Genomic DNA, 17,278 nt, shown 5'->3' on the forward strand with positions numbered 1-17,278 from the left:
CTTTGGCAACAACAAGAATCACTATTGATCTCATCACAAGTTCTTTGGGTTATCATTACGCTTTGGATCGCATCACTCCAGTAAAAGATCATACAGCAGTATGACCACTGATCTTGGTCATCGGATAGTTTGGAGAAGACGCCAGGGCTTTCTCGCTTGAACCTGCCGTCAAGAGCCTATCCGTGGCTCTCCTACCTCGCCCATTTTTTCATAATTTTGAATCATCGAATGCATCAGCGCCGGCGTTTCATTTCTTGTTAGAAAAGGAAGGAGAATAAATCTTCAGCATCACCGCCCTCGAACGCCGAGATCTGGATGGGTGGAGAGATGCACATGTTGTCTCGAGTGTGAAGCTAGACGTCATATTGGTCTTTGGTCGTTGTGTGTGGGTGTGTGTGTATGGTGTATTTCTAGATCTACTATTAGCATTGCGTTGTGTAGTGTAGTTAGCGTAGCTAGGCTAGACTGGGATGGAATTGCATCAATGGAATGTGTGTGCATGTGTGCTGCCTGCATACCCAGACCTTTTTCGAGTCTCACGTCTTTTCTGTGCAGTGATGTGCTACGGTGGTAGTAAAGTCTTAGTCGCCTGACCAATACAACCTTATATCAACATCGAAGTCAGCACTAATACCGTGCCACGGAGATAGATGTAGATGGAGATTTGAAAGTGGACGTTGCCACATCTCAATGTCGCGATATGGTATGTTACCCCTTTCGCGTCTGACAGGCCTGTATATACCTACCTACCTCGCTCTAGATATACGTACGTGAATGCTTGGCTGATGTAAGAGTTTAGGAATATATTCATAGGTTTTGGAAGAATATATACTAGGCAGTATAATAATAGTTTAGAATAGTATCATAGTCTTGACGTGTCGGTGGATGGTAGGTACACTTTGACATAGGATCTATTCTACATAGACGTCTCTACTAGCATAGATTTTTTATCAATGTCAGCTCGCACGACAGATGTGATGGTAAGTGATTATATGTATATGCTTAAATATTGGCGCGCATGACAGAGATGAAATGATAGGTAATTATATATATATATATATATATATATATCTTAACATATTCTTTTAAACACAGCTCAATATCGGGTATCTATAACTCCTTACTCCCCTCCTCTCCCAACCAATATTCTCTCACCCTCTCCCTCTCCCTCTCTCCACCCTACCTACTCAAAACCCAACCCACCCCTCCCGAACCCCCGCAATCAACCCACCCATCAGCCCCTCCAGATCCCTCAACACGGGCAAAACCTCCAGTCGCGCCAGTTGCTCCGTCGGTCTGCTACCACCACTTGTACTCCCACTTCCAGTCCCACTACCACTCCCACTCCCACTCCCACTACTCCCACCATCCAACAATGCATAAATACTACTCTTCCCGCGCGGGCCCACACGCACGGCACTAGCGCGTGAGAGAACGGATTCGAGCGCGGCGTGCTGGGTGCGGAGGAGGGTTGTTAGGCGGGTTGCTGCGGGGTCGGTGTCTGTGTCTGTGTCTGTGTTTGGGTTTGGGTTTGTTTCTACCCCTGTTTCTGTTCCAGCGTCTGCTGTTCCTTCCGTGTGTGTTTTAGCGTTGGCGGCTGCTGCTGCTGCGGGTGATGTAGACGTCGACGTCGACGCAGCCGCGAGATGCCCGATACACGCCCTCGCGGCGTCCAGATCAGCCTTTTCTGCGCCGGAACCTGCAGCTGCACTCTCCCCCGTACTCCCACCGACAACACGCACCGCGACGCCGAAACAGAGTCCCACGCCAGCCATATACGCAGCGTGGATGCGCAGCCACCAGCGGCGATGGGCATCTGCGGGATGCGTGTTGAGTAGAGGGAGTAAGGCTGCGATCTGGCGGGCTGCGGAGGCAATGTGCGTGTGAGAATGGGCGATTTGGGCGGCGAAGGGGGCGGGCCAGGGGGGGTGTTGGTTGTGGTGGGGGAGCGGGGGTAAGGATGTAGATGTGGAGGCGGCGTGCAGGTGTGTGTAGAGGAGGATTATGGTGGAGAGGTAGAGGATCTGTTGGGGGGTGTTAGATTGATCAGAGGGAGAGGGAGAAAAAGGGGGGACATACGTGGACGAGAAGCGCCGCCTGGCGCTGTCGCGGCTCCAGGACGGCCGCGCCGACGGGCGAGACGGCGGTGAGATTGCGCAGCTGCATGAGCGGATGCAAGTCGCGCTCCCACAGCTCGATCTTGCGCAACAAGAGCGCGACAGTCTCGGCGCTGCACGCTGCCGGCGTGCGCAGCGAGGCGGCGACCTCGGCGGCCAGCACGACGATGCTGGTGCTGTAGTGCTGAATCGCGTCGTCTGGGCCGGCGGCAACGAGGCCGAAGCAGACGCTTGCGACGTCGGTGTCGGTGATATCGGTGCTGTAGCCCAGCGTGACGCTGGTCCAGGCGTCCATGAAGATGAGGCTGCGGTAGACGCGGCGCCACATGTCTGCGTCTGGGAGGCGGGCGAAGTCCTGGTATTTCCAGCGGGCGAGGCGGAGGCCGGTGGCGGCGAGGGGCTTGCTGGTGAGGTGTTTGGACAGGGTTGCGTGGTAGGAGAGGCAGAGGAAGAGGCGCATGGTGCGGAGGTAGTCTGTGCGGGAGGGGAGGGCGGTTTCGAGGAGAGCGGTGGCGGAGGCGTGGAGGGCGTGTCGCATGGAGGGCGGGATGGAGGGTGTGTAGAAGGAGCCGAGGGAGGCGAGGACGAATGCTTCGGCGAGGGCCATGGGGTCGGTGGTGGTGGTGGAGGTGTTCGTTCCCGGGGCGTAAATCCGGGATAGGAGGGCGGAGACGTGGTCGAGTGGCCAGGCGAAGATGGTTGCGGAGGTGGAGGTGAGGAATGTGTGTGCGGCTTCGCGGACGATGTGTTCGGGTGGGAGGTTTGATGCGGAATAGAGCTGGACGCCGGAGGAGAGGAAGTCGGCGCGCATGTGGGCGAGATCCTTCATGGCGAGGCTCATGGATTCGGTGTATTTGTCCATCTCGGGCGTGGCCACGCTGCCCATGGACATTGGACTGCCGGAGCTGGCGCGGTCGAGCAGGAGGAGCTCCTGTGATTGATGGCTCCGTGGTCGGTCGTCTGCGGTGTGAGAGGAGGGATTCCCGTATGGGGTGCCGCGGTCCTTGAGGGCGGCCTGCTTGCGGCGGAAGTCGTCGAGGTAGTCCTGGTATCTGGCATATGCGTCTGTCTTCTTGTATGCCTCCATCTGCATCTCGTACTCCTGCATTGCACGGGCGGCAGCACACTCCCATCGATGCTTGTCTTCGGCGGGGAGGTGTTGCCAGCGTCGACCAACCTCACGTGCAATGTCAACAAAGGAAAGACTGCTGACGGCCGGGTCCAGCCTGAGGTTGTCTGCAAAGTTCACATACGCGGTCCGCGGCTTCTTGGGGGCATGCTGGTCCGGCTTGGGATGTCTGCGATACCTCCTCTTCCCGCCCTCCTTGGTCGGCGTCTTGGACGGGGTGGGCGGCTGGGCAGGAAACGGAAAAGAGTCCATGCCCGGGAAGGTGGTGGGCAGCGGTGAGGAGCTCTCGGAGCGAATGTCCGACTCGGAGAACAGCTGGGCGGCTGGAGGGAGGCCACGGGAGTTTGCAATCTCGCGCTGCAGCGTCCGGCGATGGCCAATCTTGAAGCCGAGCTCTTTCAGGTCGTCCTCTGTCACGTCCATGACGACGTCCCACGTCTCGAAGCCATTCTCAGACAGGACCGACAGGTACTGGGACAGACCCAGACGGTCCAGCACGTCTGCGAGTTCCGGCATTGGCGTTTGCCAGAAGGATGATGCGGTGTATCCGGGAGACGGTCCACTGACGGTAGGTATCACGGCCAGCAACAACACGACCGAGGGAGGTACAAGAAAAGAGAAAGTGAAACACAGGTGACGACAGAAGACGGGCACGATGGAGGCATGGCCGAGAGTGTATATCAGTAGCAAAGATCTGGACCGGGCAGATGGTCCGATGGGTGTGGGTGGGCCTAGAGAGAGAGGGTTTAGAATTCCATGTCCAGAGCAGAGGCGGTGGCCCAGTCGCGCATGGCTAGTATGGGAAAGACGGTCGATGGCAGATGGATCGGAAAGTTTGACAAGAGAGCGTGCGAGTGTATGGGAAGTGGGTTATAGTGTTGATTCTCCCATCCACCTGTTGCCCCCCCTGTCCGAATCGAAATAGAACAGCCCTGAGCGAGGTCTGGGCCCACGCGCATCCCGTGGTCTAGACTCTAGACCACCACCACCCAGCGTCTCGGGCTGCAGTGATTCCGTGCGCAGTGGCAGTAGTGAGTGACTGTGTGCCATGTGCAGACGACGGATGATATAGACTGACAGCCGACTGTTGCTGGGATGCTGCAGACCTAATGCAATGGCAGTGGTGTAGCATCGCATTCACCATCACATCACATTCACTCGAGCAACACATTGCCATCTGCTCCTCAAACGTCTCATTTAGCGTCTTGCTTAGCGTCTCTCTTAGCGCTCTTGTTAGCGTCGATGCTGCCGGACTAGCGGGAGAGCGACAACCATCGCCGCTAGAACTCCCGGCTCAGCCCTGACGACAGGATGGGATGTGTACTACGCGGCTGAGGATGTAGTGTACGCACGCTTGCAGTCATCTGATGCCCGCCTTACATACCAATATTCAATGTACACCTCCAGCCACGCCCGTTGCCACACCATGCGCCACACAGCATAAGATATCACTCCATCATTCCCTGCACTGCACCTCGCTCTAATTGACCACCTAGCCCTCCCTCCCGCCGTGTACGTATCTACTCATCTGCTCAAGTATCTATGCACAGCTCTTAAAACATTTTCCAAACTCTACATCATACGACTCTCGACAGCCTCTGTGTCATTTTACCCACATATCACTCTATCCACTTGCTGTCCACTTTCTATCCACCCAGGACCCATTCTGTATCCACCTACCCACCTACCACACAAGGTAATCCATGCTGCACGTCCGTACCCGCCCGAGACACGTGGTAGGACCGTACTGTTCGAGGACTGCTATACTTAGAGTCGCGTGTCAAGCCATCGTCTTTGCTTAGATTTTTTTTAATTCGTGGCTTTACGTACGGACTAATATGATACCCTGATGTAATCCCTGTTTTGTCTTGTCTTGGTTACGCTGTATGAGAAGAGAGAAGAGAGAAGAGAGAAGATGAGGGTCGGACTTGGGATGTAGTATATATCTTAATAGACTGCTATTCTTCTTTTGTATATAGCTATCTATATTTCTCCCGGGTGTAGATTCGTTAAACACGTAATTAGATTCACTTCTCTTAGCATTCACTAGTAACCTGTTTTTTTCTTAAAGATGTAAGTCCTCTTCGTAACTAGTTCGATAATAAGCCTATCAATCGGACGAGATATGCAAATCCGAGTAGGGTATTAAGACTATATCATCGCATCTTTTGGAAAAGATGTCTCTGGTATAATTCGTCTTATGCTCGCATTATCTGTCTTAGATTAGACACTCTAGAAGTAATAAAATAACACACTCTTACTTAGAAATCCATAGATCTAGTAGTGTACTTTTATAGATGGTAGATATATATATAGACTAATCTATATCTAGCTACTACTATTATATATATACTGAATGTAGTAGGAGAGACTAGAGAATGTATTAAGTTTAGTATAAGCAATTATTAGCTATTAGCTATTAACTATTAGCTATTAGCTTCATAGCTTCATAGCTTCATAGCTTAATACCTTCATAGCTCCATAGCTTGATACCTTAATACCTTAATACCTTAATACCTGCATAGCCTGATACCTTCATAGCTTCACAGCCTGCCAGTCATATAACGGCTTCATAGCTTAATAGCTTCACACCTTAATAGCTTCATACCTTGCCAACTCCATAGCTCGCCAGCTTTCCACTTGCAGCCTAATAGAACAAACAGTATATAATCAACCCCGTCTCTACACCCATCCATCCTCCCATCTCCTCCCTCCTCCCAACCTCTCCCTCCCCCAAACCTCTCCATCCATCCATCCATCAACCCATCCATTCATCCTCTATGCACATCCAACAAAGCACACATCTCCCCGCAATCTAGATCCAAACTCACATCCCAACGACCCCATTCCCAACAGGCGCCGAAGAAACACCGACCGATAATTACACCACTCCCGTCCCCAGCCTTGGCACACACAGCCCGCTCAAAGTCTAGAACACTCCCACCAGCACCACCAGCACCACCAGCACTCCCACACCAGCACTCCTCCCATCGACAAATGCGCACAGCATCGCAGCATCGCAGCATCGCACGTTCAGGTCCAGAGTCTAGATAGAGTCCAGAGTCCAGAGTCCAGAGTCTAGAATGTCGAATCTAGAACTCGACACTTTGCACTTTGCACATGACACTTTACTCGACACAATTTTGGCGATAAATCGTGAAAGAATCGGCGATGTAATATATTAGATAGAGATTGTTGTGGCTTTGTTCTTATTCGAATCGGGACCTTTTGACATTATCTCTGCTGCGTGTTAGGACGTACATGCACACATACATACATACATACGTACACGCATGTATACGTACACACTCTCACATGCGTAGATCGACGATCGACTTCACAGGACAGGGACGCAATAGATGCACGTGTTCAGGCGGCTCAACAGAAGATGCATTCGCAATATGGTATATGCCAACAACAACAACAACAACGACTAAACGCACCATTGCAATGACGGGGAAAAACAACAACCAAAACAGTTCGTCTCTCTCGTGTCCTCCAATGCAATCAAGCACGCTACTACGCAAAAAACATTTGGTATCTGCTTCCTCCCCCATCTGCGAACATGCACGTCTGGCTGCCTACATGTCCAATCTTATTCTTCCTCCTCCACCTCCACCACCATGTCCATTAATACATCACCCGCCAAGCTGTCACTGCCACGTCTATTAAGAATGAGTCTTCTCCATACGACCGACCGTTCATGTCATGTGCTCTTTTCATTTCGCATGCATTCGTGTGTCTACTTCTCCTTGTGGCCCTTGATCTTCTCCTCAATCTTGTGGAAGAAGCCGCTCAGCCGGTTCTTCTTCTTCTTGCTCGCCGTCGTCTCCGACTCCGAGGCCTTGGACGGCGCGTCTTTCTTGGGAGTGACGGGGCCGGCTTCCGTCTTCGTAGAGGCAGAGGTGGTCGTCGCGCCGGTCGTGACCGCTGGCGTCGATTGCTGCCCTACGTTAGGATGATTCTTAGTGGCCGTCTTGCTCATCGGACTCACATCACGGCTGTCCGCTGGACCTGATGGCACACTGACCGCCGCCGCCGCTGCTCCTGCTGTTGCCGGTGTTTGTGCAGGCGAGTCTTTGGAGGCATTAAACTCCTTGTCAGTAGTAGCAGTCGCTCCATCGCCGGGCGCCGTTGCAGAGGTGGATGCGGTCGTGGTAGGGGCGGGTTCGCCCTTGGAGTTCTCCTCTGGGACAGCCTTCTTGAGCTCCTCTTCGACAGCCGCCTTCTCGGTGACGGCCACCGGATTGGTAGTCGCTTCGGCAGGCGCATCGGCCTTCGCAATCGACTCCTTCACTTCGTCCGGAACGACGGCGTCCGAGGATGGGGCCGATCCAGATTCCGCAGCCGCTGGCGCTGGCTCGACCTCCTTGAGAAGCTCAGCCTCTACGGCCGACTTGTCTGTGACTGCCTGCGCGGATGCTGAAGCTTCTGGCGCGGCGTCGGCTGCTGCTTGCGATTCGCTTACAATCTCCGGGACTTCTGCAGTCTCCTTGGGGACTTCGGCGGCAAGGGCAGCAGTGGTAGTACCTGCTCCGGCAGATGAAATTGTCGGGTCAGCAGGGGCTTCACGAGTCTCTTTTGGAACTTCGGCAGCAAGAGCGGCTGTGGTGCTTTCGGGCGCAACCGACTGGATAGTTGGGTCAGAGGGAGCGGCGCGAGGCTCTTTCGGCACCTGACCAGCAAGGTCCGCAGTAGTAGTACCAGCTCCGGCAGACGAGATGAATGGACCGGCAACGACATCCTCTGCAGCGTCACCACCTCCCATCGGCAGACTGGACTCTGGGATGAGAGTGCTAGTGACAGGCGGTACACCAAACATTGCAGAGCCATTGCTAGGCTTGCCGTTTTCTTGCGGCAGGGTGTCGGCCTTGGCATCATCCTCTACGGTGCTTTCGATGGTGTTTGAGGTGAGTGTGCTTGGATCAGGCACTGCCTCGTTGGGGGCAAGCGTTATTGGGTTGCCGATCCCAGCCGTAGCGGGAATTGGAGCTACAGAGAAGGTCTTCTCGGCTTCAGGCTCTGGAGTAGCGTCCTCGACAGTGCTCTGAACGGTGTTTGACGTGAGGGTGCTCGGGTCTGGAACCTTCTCTCCAGGTGCGAGGGTGACGGGGTTGCCTATACCGGCAGTCGCAGGGATTGGGGCAACCGAGAAGGTGTCAGCCTCGGCGTCTGGCTGCGAGGTCACGCCATCCTCAACGGTGGATGCGATGGTATTGCTGTTGAAGGTGCTGGGGTCTGGGACAGGTTCACCGGCAGCGAGATGGATTGGGTTTCCGACACCTTCTGAGGCTGGAATTGGGTTCACGCTGAATGTCTGGGCCTCTCCAGCAGGAGTTGCGCCAGGAGTCTCTGGGAATGAACCAGGCACGTCTTTCTCTTCTTGGAGTCTAGGCTCCTTGGGTACCTCGCCAGCCATTGTGGTGGTGGATGCTCCGGGGGCAACAGAAGATATGGTGGAGGGTGTGGTAGTGGAGTGTGCTGGGTCTGTCGTGAGGTCTTCGGGCAATAGGAAATTGTCGTAAAAGCTGCCGTAGTACTCGCCGCGAGCGTCGTCTCTGGTGACCCAATTGCCGTCGACAACGAACTGCAGGTGGGCGTGTCAGATGGGGGAGTGCAAAGAGAGAGAGAGCGTGTGTGTGTAAGTAAAGTGGATGATGAGGTGAGGAAGAATGGAGGGAAGTTGGAAACAGGAGGTGGTGACAGGACAGGGACAGGCAAGGGCGGGATCACACGGCTTTATAATAATGGAGACGGAGGCCGGGACGCGGCTTCCCAGTATGTGAAGTGTGAGAGTGTGCACCTGAAATTGCAGCAGGCGACGCGCAAATTTCCATACCTTGTAGTAGATCTTCTTGCCTTCTTCTATGTGTTCGGCGGGGATCCTGACCGTCTTGCTAAAGAAACCACTCTTCCCCTCCATCTTTATAGTCTTTGCCCAGTCGTCGAAGAGACCGGTGATGATGACCTCTTCGGCGTTGGCATCCTCCCTGCACGGATGGGATCAGCAAGGCAATGGCTAGAGAGTGGACGGAGATGGGAGTCAACATACCACTTGAAGGTGTAGGTAGCCATGGTTCAGGCTTCGGATCGGGTTGAAAGTAGCAAAAGCTGGACGAGGAAAATGCGAAGGGATGCAAGATGCAGCAATTCAGCAGCAGCAGCGGACCGATGAGTGGGGTGCAGCTAGTGCTAGCTTCCAAGGTTCGCGTTCTCGTTCTGTCGGACAGCCTACAGGGCTCGCAGGAGAAAGAGATATGATGCAAGAAGGGTTGGGATTGTCGAGCGACAGGTCCCGGAGAAAAGGGAGAGAGGGAGAGAGGGAGAGAGGGAGGGATATGAAGGTGGTGGTGGTGGTGGTGGTGGTGGTGGTGGATGGAAGGCTAGGCGTAGTGGTAGTGTATAAGAAAGGAAGAGGTTGGGGAGGAGGCTGTTGGAGCAGAGCAGCACAAAACACGGCAGAGAGCCCCAGTCGCTATGATCAACTAGCACTGCACGCACAAACGACGATACGCCACAGGACTAATGAGTATTATAATGAACAAGATTGCGAGAGGGAGAGAGCAATTGGTGTTTTGGCCAGGGCGGAGAAAGACAATGGAACAAAGCTAAGTGTGTTTTGTTGGGCTTCACTGGCAACAAACAGGCCAGCACCGTGCACTCAGTCAGACACAGACTCACTCATCTTGACTGTGCACAGTCTGAAGTGATGATTAGACGGTCATGGATAATTAGTAGGAGTATCCATTGTATTCAGTGGTACACTGGCTATGCTAGAGCACGAGCGCGGTCCTGACTGTGGTTGTAGATGACGTGCACTCTGCCATCTGGGCGACGGTGAGGGTCTTGCCAGGGAACCGTAGATAATTCAGTCGAAAGAGCCAAAGCTAAACATCCGCATGACTGGTGATGGACTTAACTGAGTGCCGATTGTCCTTCTGCACGTCATCATCGTGCCTGACGATGATGTAGTTGGTGCATCTGGAGTAGATCCGCGAAAGTCCGGGTGCCCAACGTAGGTGTGTGTGTTTGTCTGTGTGTTGTCGTTGTGTTGTAGTTGTTGTTGTAGTAGAGATGCAGTATGATGGATGATTGTTCTAGCATGGCCATCCTGAGTAACTATCGTGTATAGAGGTGGTGGTGTAGTGTATTACCGGTACATATATGGCTAGCAGACGACGAGATATCGCATTGCATCATGATCGGATCAGGCCAAGGACATTCTCTCCCGACGACTCCTGTCTGTGTATGCATGTAATGTTAAATGTCCAGTACACGCCGTGAACATCATTAGTCAATTGTCCGCGCGAACGGACATGAAGCTTCGTTGCGGCGTCTAGAAAGCTTCTCGAAGCCTGCAAAAACCACAAAACGGGCTGTGGGTGCGCGCCCCTGTCCCCGGCGTCAGGGGCTTGACTGAAGTGCAGCCGCTAAAAGAGAGTCAGTCCCCCCTTAACCGCCGCCGCCCGCTGGTGAAAGTGCTGTACCCGCTAAAAGATGGGCGGGAAAAAGCAGAATTAGCTGCCCATGCTCCCTATTTCCGCTGCTTACGGGGGGGTCTCGGGTGCCTAAACTGGCTGCCATGGTGCCTAAAAAATACTGCGGAATAACTGCTGCAACTGCACTCATCTCTCTGTCCCCCTCTACTGTACAACTCCGCTGCACATCATCCTCTTCCACCCACAACTCTCTCTCTCTCTTGTCATCCTTCAACATCCTCATCCTATCCATCCAATTCACCCTTTTCATACAAGAGAGTACATCCATACGCCATCAGCTGTCATCTACAATCTACCAGTCACTCGTCATTCACTCTCCACATAATACAAGAAAGACAACAAGACACATCCACGCCTCTGCTCCGGATCGTCGTTGGATCCCCCAGTCGCTAGGACCAGCACTGCGCCCGCGCGCGCCCTGGCTTTTTTTCTGCTGCTCCTCTCCCCGCCAGCCTTTTCCACCTTGACACCACCTCCACCTCCACCCACAAAGCTCGACCCACACAACAAGCCCTTGCTTGCCCCTCTCTACTCCGACGACACTCTCCAGCTTCATCCTGATCTCTCTTCTTCTCTTCTTCTTCTTCTTGCTCTTCTCCCTCCTCCATGTCGGACCTGCCATCCGACTTCGCCAATGAACTGTCTGCCCTGACTCGCGAGTACCTGAGATCCCTGCCGACAGACCATCTCCAGTTCTGCGCCAATTACTTCCAGAAACGTCTCCAGTCTCAGCGTGCCGAGTTTGTGCTCGCACAGCAACTTTCTTCCACAAACGCCGGCGCCATGGCCACAACAAATTTCCCCGGCAGCAATCCTTTCGGTTCTTCTCCCAGTAATACCGCCATGCACGCCCTTCAGGAAGAGGACGAGACCGACCAGATGACCTCTCCCACCGCCTCGTCCTTTCCCCGCAACATCATGGACAGACCTGCTCACTCCTCATCCAAAGCCGAATCTGGCTTTGGAAATTTCGGCGGCTTCGCTCCGGCTGGCAGCAGTGCTACCTCCAAGTCCTCCGCTCCTCCTCCTCCTTCGTCCTCCTCCGCCTCGGATCCTCAAAGCTTTCCTTCAAACTATAACCTCAATCGCCGCACATCCGTCTCCGCTGAGTCTCTCAATCCTACATCCGCTCAGAATGACAACTGGGCGCCACCCTTCCATCAAAAGACGGCAGATCAGTGGTCTCGACTGAAGACGGCCGTGTCGGGCAACTTCCTCTTCGCGCCCCTCGACGACGATCAGTCTACCGCCGTGCTGGGCGCGCTGCAAGAGAAGCCGATCCCGGCCAAGGACATCAAGGTTATATCGCAAGGTGATGTTGGTGATTTCTTCTACGTTGTCGAGAACGGCTCCTTTGACATTTACGTCAATCCGTCTGGCAAGATAGCGTCGGGACCAGACGGGCTTGGAAGCAAGGTTGGCAATGTCGGTCCGGGTGGCTCTTTTGGAGAACTCGCATTGATGTACAACGCTCCACGCGCTGCCACGGTCGTATCGACCGAGCGTTCCACCTTGTGGGCGCTCGATCGCGTCACCTTCCGCCGCATCCTCATGGACAGCGCATTCCAGAGACGACGCATGTACGAGGGCTTCCTCGAGGAGGTCCCGCTGCTGACCTCGCTCACGCCATACGAACGCTCGAAGATTGCCGACGCCCTCGAAACCCGCCGCTACCCGGCCGGCACCACCATCATCAAGGAAGGCGATGTTGGCGAGGCCTTCTTCATCCTCGAAAGCGGCGATGCAGAGGTCTTCAAGCGTGGCACCGAACAGCCCGTCAACCGATACAAGAAGGGCGACTACTTTGGAGAGCTTGCCCTCCTCAACGACAAGCCCCGCGCGGCAAGCGTTGTCAGCAAGACGGAGGTCAAGGTGGCCACGCTGGGCAAGGACGGATTCCAGCGGCTGCTGGGTCCGGTAGAGGGCATCATGCGCCGCAATGATCCCTCCAAGGCTTCTGTAGAGAGCGTGGATCCTCTGGCGTCGTGATTTTGTGTTGCTAACAGCTGTTCAGACCGCCACAGGGGCGAAGGAGACCTGCTTCAGGCTCGGTTTCTGCTGGTGAGCCGAAAAGAGTGCGACCGTGAGAACTGGATCGGGGTGTTTGTGTGATGCGCACAACCGACCGGTATGCGGCCACGGTCGAGGACGAGATTCCGGGGCGGGCTGGCGGGCTGGCGGGCTCGACAGGCGCAGATGTTGGTTGATGCGGGGATCCTGGGGCAGACCGCTTTCCAGACGATGAACATTACCATACCCACCACCCTTTCACCTACCTAGTGTGATGAGATTCACCCGCGACTTCTTTTCTCCCTACACGGCGTTTTATCTTTCCTACGGTCCTGTACTGCTGCTCCTGGGCGTGTAGCCAAGGGGGGGCCTGTGTCTTATTTGGCAAGCAGCCTGTATCTATTCTGGCAAGTCCACGGCGGCTTGCAAAACCTCAGTAGTGGTGGTGGTAGTAGTAGATGAAGAATATATATATATACATCACATTGCCTCATTTAGTACCTTCGCGTGGATTCAGTCTATGTCTGTCCTACTTTGTCGTAGTGTAAATAATGATTATGTGATGCAGTATCGCGAAATCCCAATGCATGCAATGCATGTTGCACGCACGGTTCACGTCTTGTTTCTATCAATAGCGCCGCTCAACATGCCAGGGGACGGCGCGCCGGCCGGGGCGGGCGTGTGTGATACGTCACACACGTTTTCGTTCCAAGGATGGTCCAAGCTCCCTCCCTCAGCTTCTTACAGCTACCACCTGTGCATGAAACTTTCCTCTCTCTGTTCTGCCATTCCTGTTCCCTCACTAGTCGTCAAAGCTGTATACCGACAGTAGCTTCACCACGTATCCACCACACGACCTCGCGAATCGAATCGAACCCGGAGACGTCGCGCCCTGACGATTGCGCTTTAGCTGCTGAGCTTGCCTGCCTTGCCTGCCTCGCGGTTTCGACGGAGTGTTGGTGGCTATTTTGCGGTCTCAGATCTCACTTTGCGAAACGTGTTCGATACAGCCTCGTTCATCTCCTCTGATTCTCTATCCTGAAGACTCCTCTCCTCCACCCACTCAACAACTCACCCAACCCCCTCCTCAAAGAGAGCAATGGACTGCATTCCCCTCCCCATCGTGTGCTTCCAGTGCGGAACGTGAGTATAAACTCCTTTTTGCTTGGTTTGCTTGGTTTGCTGTGGGGGAATGGATGGATACTGTATAGATTTGTATCAAGAGAGAAAGAGGCTAACGCGGTAGACGAAACGGGCAGTGATCAGAACCCCTGCCATTGTAAAGTCGTAGGGCCGACGCTTGGGTTTGTGGTTACGGTTGGGATGGCGGTATGTTTTTTTCTTCTTCTACTTTTCTTCGGTTCTTTTTTCTGTTGTCACTTTTCTCACTTTTTATTTCGACGTTCTGCTGGAACGTGCTGCGTATGCTGGATGTGAACGCAAGAGGCTAACACACGTGACAGATTGTGTGCTGGCCCGCGAGTCTGCTGTGCTGTTGCTGTGCGACGGAGACGGGGAAGAAGTATGTGTTTTGTCTCTCATAACGCGGAGAGGGGATGCATAGGAGACCTGTGCGTGTGTGCTCTTGCTAATACGTTCCTGTACAGGGTGCTGGCCTTGCCGGTTGATACGGGGAATAAGATTAGTGGGGCGATTCCGATTTAATGGGTGACTTTGGGGGGTATAAGAAGGAAGAAAGGGAGGAGTGGAGGGAAGATGTGTGAAAGGAGATGTATGGGAAAGGAGATGTATAGGAGAGGAGAGGAGGGATAGAAGGGGATGAGCAGGGTAATAAGGGAGTGAAGGACGATGTTTCTGATTCTGCGGAAAGTACATCTTCTTTGTCTTTTGTCTGTTGAGTCTGAGTCTGTGACTGCTCTGCTGTAGTATGCGTGGAATGTCGTGATGGTGATGATTATTATTGACTGTACTGCGCATCATCACCACTGCACTGCGCATCATCATCATCATCACCACTGCCCAAACACCATCACTACTGCCGAAACACCCATCCACCCAACACGCCCCCTTACCACCCCTTACCGCAATGCATCGCATCGCAACGCTCCGCAGCGCAGCGCCCCATACCGCCATGCATCGACGTGCGACAACTCCCCACCCACACCAACACCATCGCCCCATTCCAAATCATGCATCGCCGTGCAATCTACACCATGGGTGTTGCAGTTTCCCCGACGACCACAACCCCACAACAGCGCCATATGCGTTCTGATTTTGCGCTGCTGTGGTGGGTGGGTGTGGTTTGTGGATAAGTGGGAGGAGGAGGGCGTGGGTGTGGGTTATATAGACAGGGGACTGGGTGCCGGGTAGGGGTGTGTGCTGAGTAGAGGTTAGAGGGTGATGGGTAGGGTGGTGTGCTGGGTGAGGGGTGCTGGTGCTGGGTAAGTTGATAAGGGAGGAGTATGGAGGCGTTTGCTGCGTATGGGGGTGTCGGGTAAGTGAAGGGTATGGACGGGTGTGTGCCGGGTAAGTGCATATAGTTTATATAAGTGGGTGCTGGGTAGGAGTATACAAGTCAGGTGACGGGTACAGATATATAGGCGAGGTAACGAGTGCATATGGAGGTGAGGTAGCGGGCATGGTTCATAGTTCATAGTATATAGAAAGGAGTGGAGAGGTTAGGGGATGTGTAGAGGTTTATAGGTAAGGTATAGGTATATTTATAGTTGTACAGTTAAGGTTATACGCATGTAGCCAAGGCAACAGTTGAGACCTATAAGGCGACCTTACGGGTAGAGGGGTAAGGTTAAGGTATAGAAGTAAAAGTAACAGGTATATAGGTAAGGTAATGTATGGCTTTCTGTGTGTACGAGTTCCAGCTACTAGAATCCCGCCTAGGATGTGCGCCATAAGATTGATGAGAGCCATCTAATCTTATCACCGACGCAGTGAACGGTCAGTGGGACCTTTAGAAACGAACGCTGGAAGAGTTTGTAGAATTCCTGACAGTCGGGACACATGGCATCTCGACTGACCGTTATACATCCTCGTGGGAGATTTGTCGGAAGCACTGCTTCGAGTTCGGAAGTTACCCCTATACTTTCTTCGTCCTCGTACTTGAAGATGTAGTGCCGATTCATATAGTACGCAACCAACTGTTTCTCAACATGAGAAGCATAGCTTTCACTGACATCGTGGCCGATCCTTGCACAGAGTTGCTTCGCTCGGCGCGTCCAGATCTTATTATTGAGAGTGTCCTCTCGAGATGTCTGCGAATACCCACTCATTGCACTGATGACCGGGTACGAAGGCCCACGATCCAAGCGACCAAAGGCCTTTGTTCCTTCTCGGTCCCCAAGCTTATACATGGTATCAGCCTGGTAGAAGCACAAAGACGTCGCATCTGCTTTGTGAAAGTACCCTTGGCGAGGGCCGCCGATAGGGACTGGGAATCGGTCTCCTCGAAGCTCCTGCTCCTTCCGGCACAATAGAGCATGAATCCTTGCGCGCTGTCGGTTTGAGTCCGTACGCACTGTCATCATTCCATTAGCCCTTTCGATTCGCTCTGCGTCGTTGCGTTCTGCCACGGCTGCGAGGTCACTTGCTCGGTGTCCATTCGCGTCCATGGAGAGGACATCCGCACCATTATTTACGAGAAAGTCCACAGTCTCAAAGCGGCCCCACAGAGCGGCTTCCATGAGGGCTGTTCGACCATAATGGTCAATCCGGTCGATAGGCATACCTCTCTCCGTCAATAATTCCACCGTTTGGAGGCCATTCTCTTCTGCCGCTGCGAGTATTACTCCGTTCGCACCTTGAATGTTCACGTAACTGGCGAAGTCGTCGTCTGGATACATTCTGAAATGATTATCGAGTTTCTGAGTATCTCCTTGAGCACAAAAAGACACATAGAATTTCCTGCGTAAATTTGGGTCTGCCATCGGATCGGTGAAACAGCGATATCGGTCAGGTTCATGTTGTCGTGGATCCGAACCTTGACTATCAGACAATGTTGTCCTTGCTAGCGACTCTGTGATGGCATCCGTGCCATCAGGACCGGGCTCGCTCTTCCCATTCCTATATTCTTCAGGATCGTCAAAATACACTCCATGCAAGCTCTCGTACTCCTCCAAGAGTCGACGTGGCGGGTTGCCGCGTCTTAAAGGATCCTACATCAAGCCCTGGCTCGTAACGAGGTGTATCTTGCCAGAATCTTTATCCAGCTCCCAACCGTACGCGTCGGTCAAGTTGTCGATTTCGTCGGGCCAGACTATACGGTAGGATTTTCCTCCGCTGACATCGATGCAATCCGCTGAACGTCGTTCTCTTCTGCGCCTGGAATGCTCTGTAAGACCGTGACCATGTGAGTCAAGACAAAATGGACATAGCACTCGGAAGGAGCTGGCATTCCACCAAAGGACCAGTGCTGGTACCAAGTTTTCGGTATCGGGCATGTTGCAGCGTTAGTTTAGACGGTTCGCGATTTTTGACATCAAAGGTCTGTTTCAACTAGAGAGGGAATGAAGACTTGAAAGTGGCTTATGGCCGGGTGTAGCTGAGAT

At 53.4% G+C, this 17,278-nt stretch overlaps 6 protein-coding genes across 6 annotated transcripts; 2 read left to right on the forward strand and 4 right to left on the reverse strand.

The window, feature by feature from the left end:
• Positions 1-1,187: 1,187 nt before the first annotated feature.
• EJ05DRAFT_534023 (uncharacterized protein) lies at positions 1,188-4,262 on the reverse strand (the record flags this gene model as incomplete). Its single annotated transcript, XM_033749156.1, has 2 exons — positions 2,080-4,262; positions 1,188-2,024 (listed from the first exon to the last, which is right to left on the reverse strand). Exons 1-2 carry the CDS (start codon positions 3,760-3,762, stop codon positions 1,188-1,190), a joined length of 2,520 nt encoding a protein of 839 aa, XP_033604927.1. The 5' UTR covers positions 3,763-4,262.
• A 2,792-nt stretch (positions 4,263-7,054) lies between these two features.
• Positions 7,055-9,127, reverse strand: EJ05DRAFT_2865 (uncharacterized protein). Its single transcript, XM_033740486.1, has 4 exons — positions 9,106-9,127; positions 7,668-8,833; positions 7,241-7,311; positions 7,055-7,189 (listed from the first exon to the last, which is right to left on the reverse strand). The coding sequence occupies exons 2-3, from the start codon at positions 8,663-8,665 to the stop codon at positions 7,242-7,244; spliced, it is 1,068 nt and encodes a 355-aa protein (XP_033604928.1). The 5' UTR covers positions 8,666-8,833; positions 9,106-9,127; the 3' UTR covers positions 7,055-7,189; position 7,241.
• Positions 9,128-9,275: 148 nt separating this feature from the next.
• EJ05DRAFT_2916 (uncharacterized protein) lies at positions 9,276-10,100 on the forward strand. The gene is made up of 2 exons (XM_033740536.1): positions 9,276-10,005; positions 10,055-10,100. Exon 1 carries the CDS (start codon positions 9,381-9,383, stop codon positions 9,954-9,956), a length of 576 nt encoding a protein of 191 aa, XP_033604929.1. The 5' UTR covers positions 9,276-9,380; the 3' UTR covers positions 9,957-10,005; positions 10,055-10,100.
• Positions 10,101-11,351: 1,251 nt separating this feature from the next.
• Positions 11,352-12,734, forward strand: EJ05DRAFT_432976 (camp-dependent protein kinase A regulatory subunit; the record flags this gene model as incomplete). Its single annotated transcript, XM_033741582.1, has 2 exons — positions 11,352-11,644; positions 11,807-12,734. 2 exons carry the CDS (start codon positions 11,352-11,354, stop codon positions 12,732-12,734), a joined length of 1,221 nt encoding a protein of 406 aa, XP_033604930.1.
• Positions 12,735-14,026: 1,292 nt separating this feature from the next.
• On the reverse strand, positions 14,027-14,753 carry EJ05DRAFT_471493 (uncharacterized protein). The gene has a single exon (XM_033742974.1). The coding sequence runs from the start codon at positions 14,715-14,717 to the stop codon at positions 14,148-14,150; it is 570 nt and encodes a 189-aa protein (XP_033604931.1). The 5' UTR covers positions 14,718-14,753; the 3' UTR covers positions 14,027-14,147.
• Positions 14,754-15,490: 737 nt separating this feature from the next.
• EJ05DRAFT_515816 (ankyrin) lies at positions 15,491-17,170 on the reverse strand (the record flags this gene model as incomplete). The annotated part of the gene is made up of 2 exons (XM_033748635.1): positions 15,491-16,874; positions 16,953-17,170. 2 exons carry the CDS (start codon positions 17,168-17,170, stop codon positions 15,611-15,613), a joined length of 1,482 nt encoding a protein of 493 aa, XP_033604932.1. The 3' UTR covers positions 15,491-15,610.
• Positions 17,171-17,278: the final 108 nt, after the last annotated feature.

The sequence above is a fragment of the Pseudovirgaria hyperparasitica genome (assembly GCF_010093815.1).
Source record: "Pseudovirgaria hyperparasitica strain CBS 121739 unplaced genomic scaffold EJ05scaffold_1, whole genome shotgun sequence".
Classification (NCBI taxonomy): domain Eukaryota; kingdom Fungi; phylum Ascomycota; class Dothideomycetes; order Acrospermales; family Acrospermaceae; genus Pseudovirgaria; species Pseudovirgaria hyperparasitica.

What these genes read in the sequence shown, in the direction of transcription:
- EJ05DRAFT_2916 (XM_033740536.1), top strand. Translation starts at nt 9,381, where the DNA reads ATGCAAGATGCAGCAATTCAGCAGCAGCAGCGGACCGATGAGTGGGGT.
- EJ05DRAFT_471493 (XM_033742974.1), bottom strand. Translation starts at nt 14,717, where the DNA reads ATGATGCGCAGTGCAGTGGTGATGATGCGCAGTACAGTCAATAATAAT.
- EJ05DRAFT_2865 (XM_033740486.1), bottom strand. Translation starts at nt 8,665, where the DNA reads ATGGCTGGCGAGGTACCCAAGGAGCCTAGACTCCAAGAAGAGAAAGAC. An exon ending in GCCGCGCCAGAAGCTTCAGC is followed by an intron (nt 7,312 to 7,667) that starts ATCCGCGCAGGC and finishes ACTCGCCTGCAC; the next exon opens with AAACACCGGCAACAGCAGGA.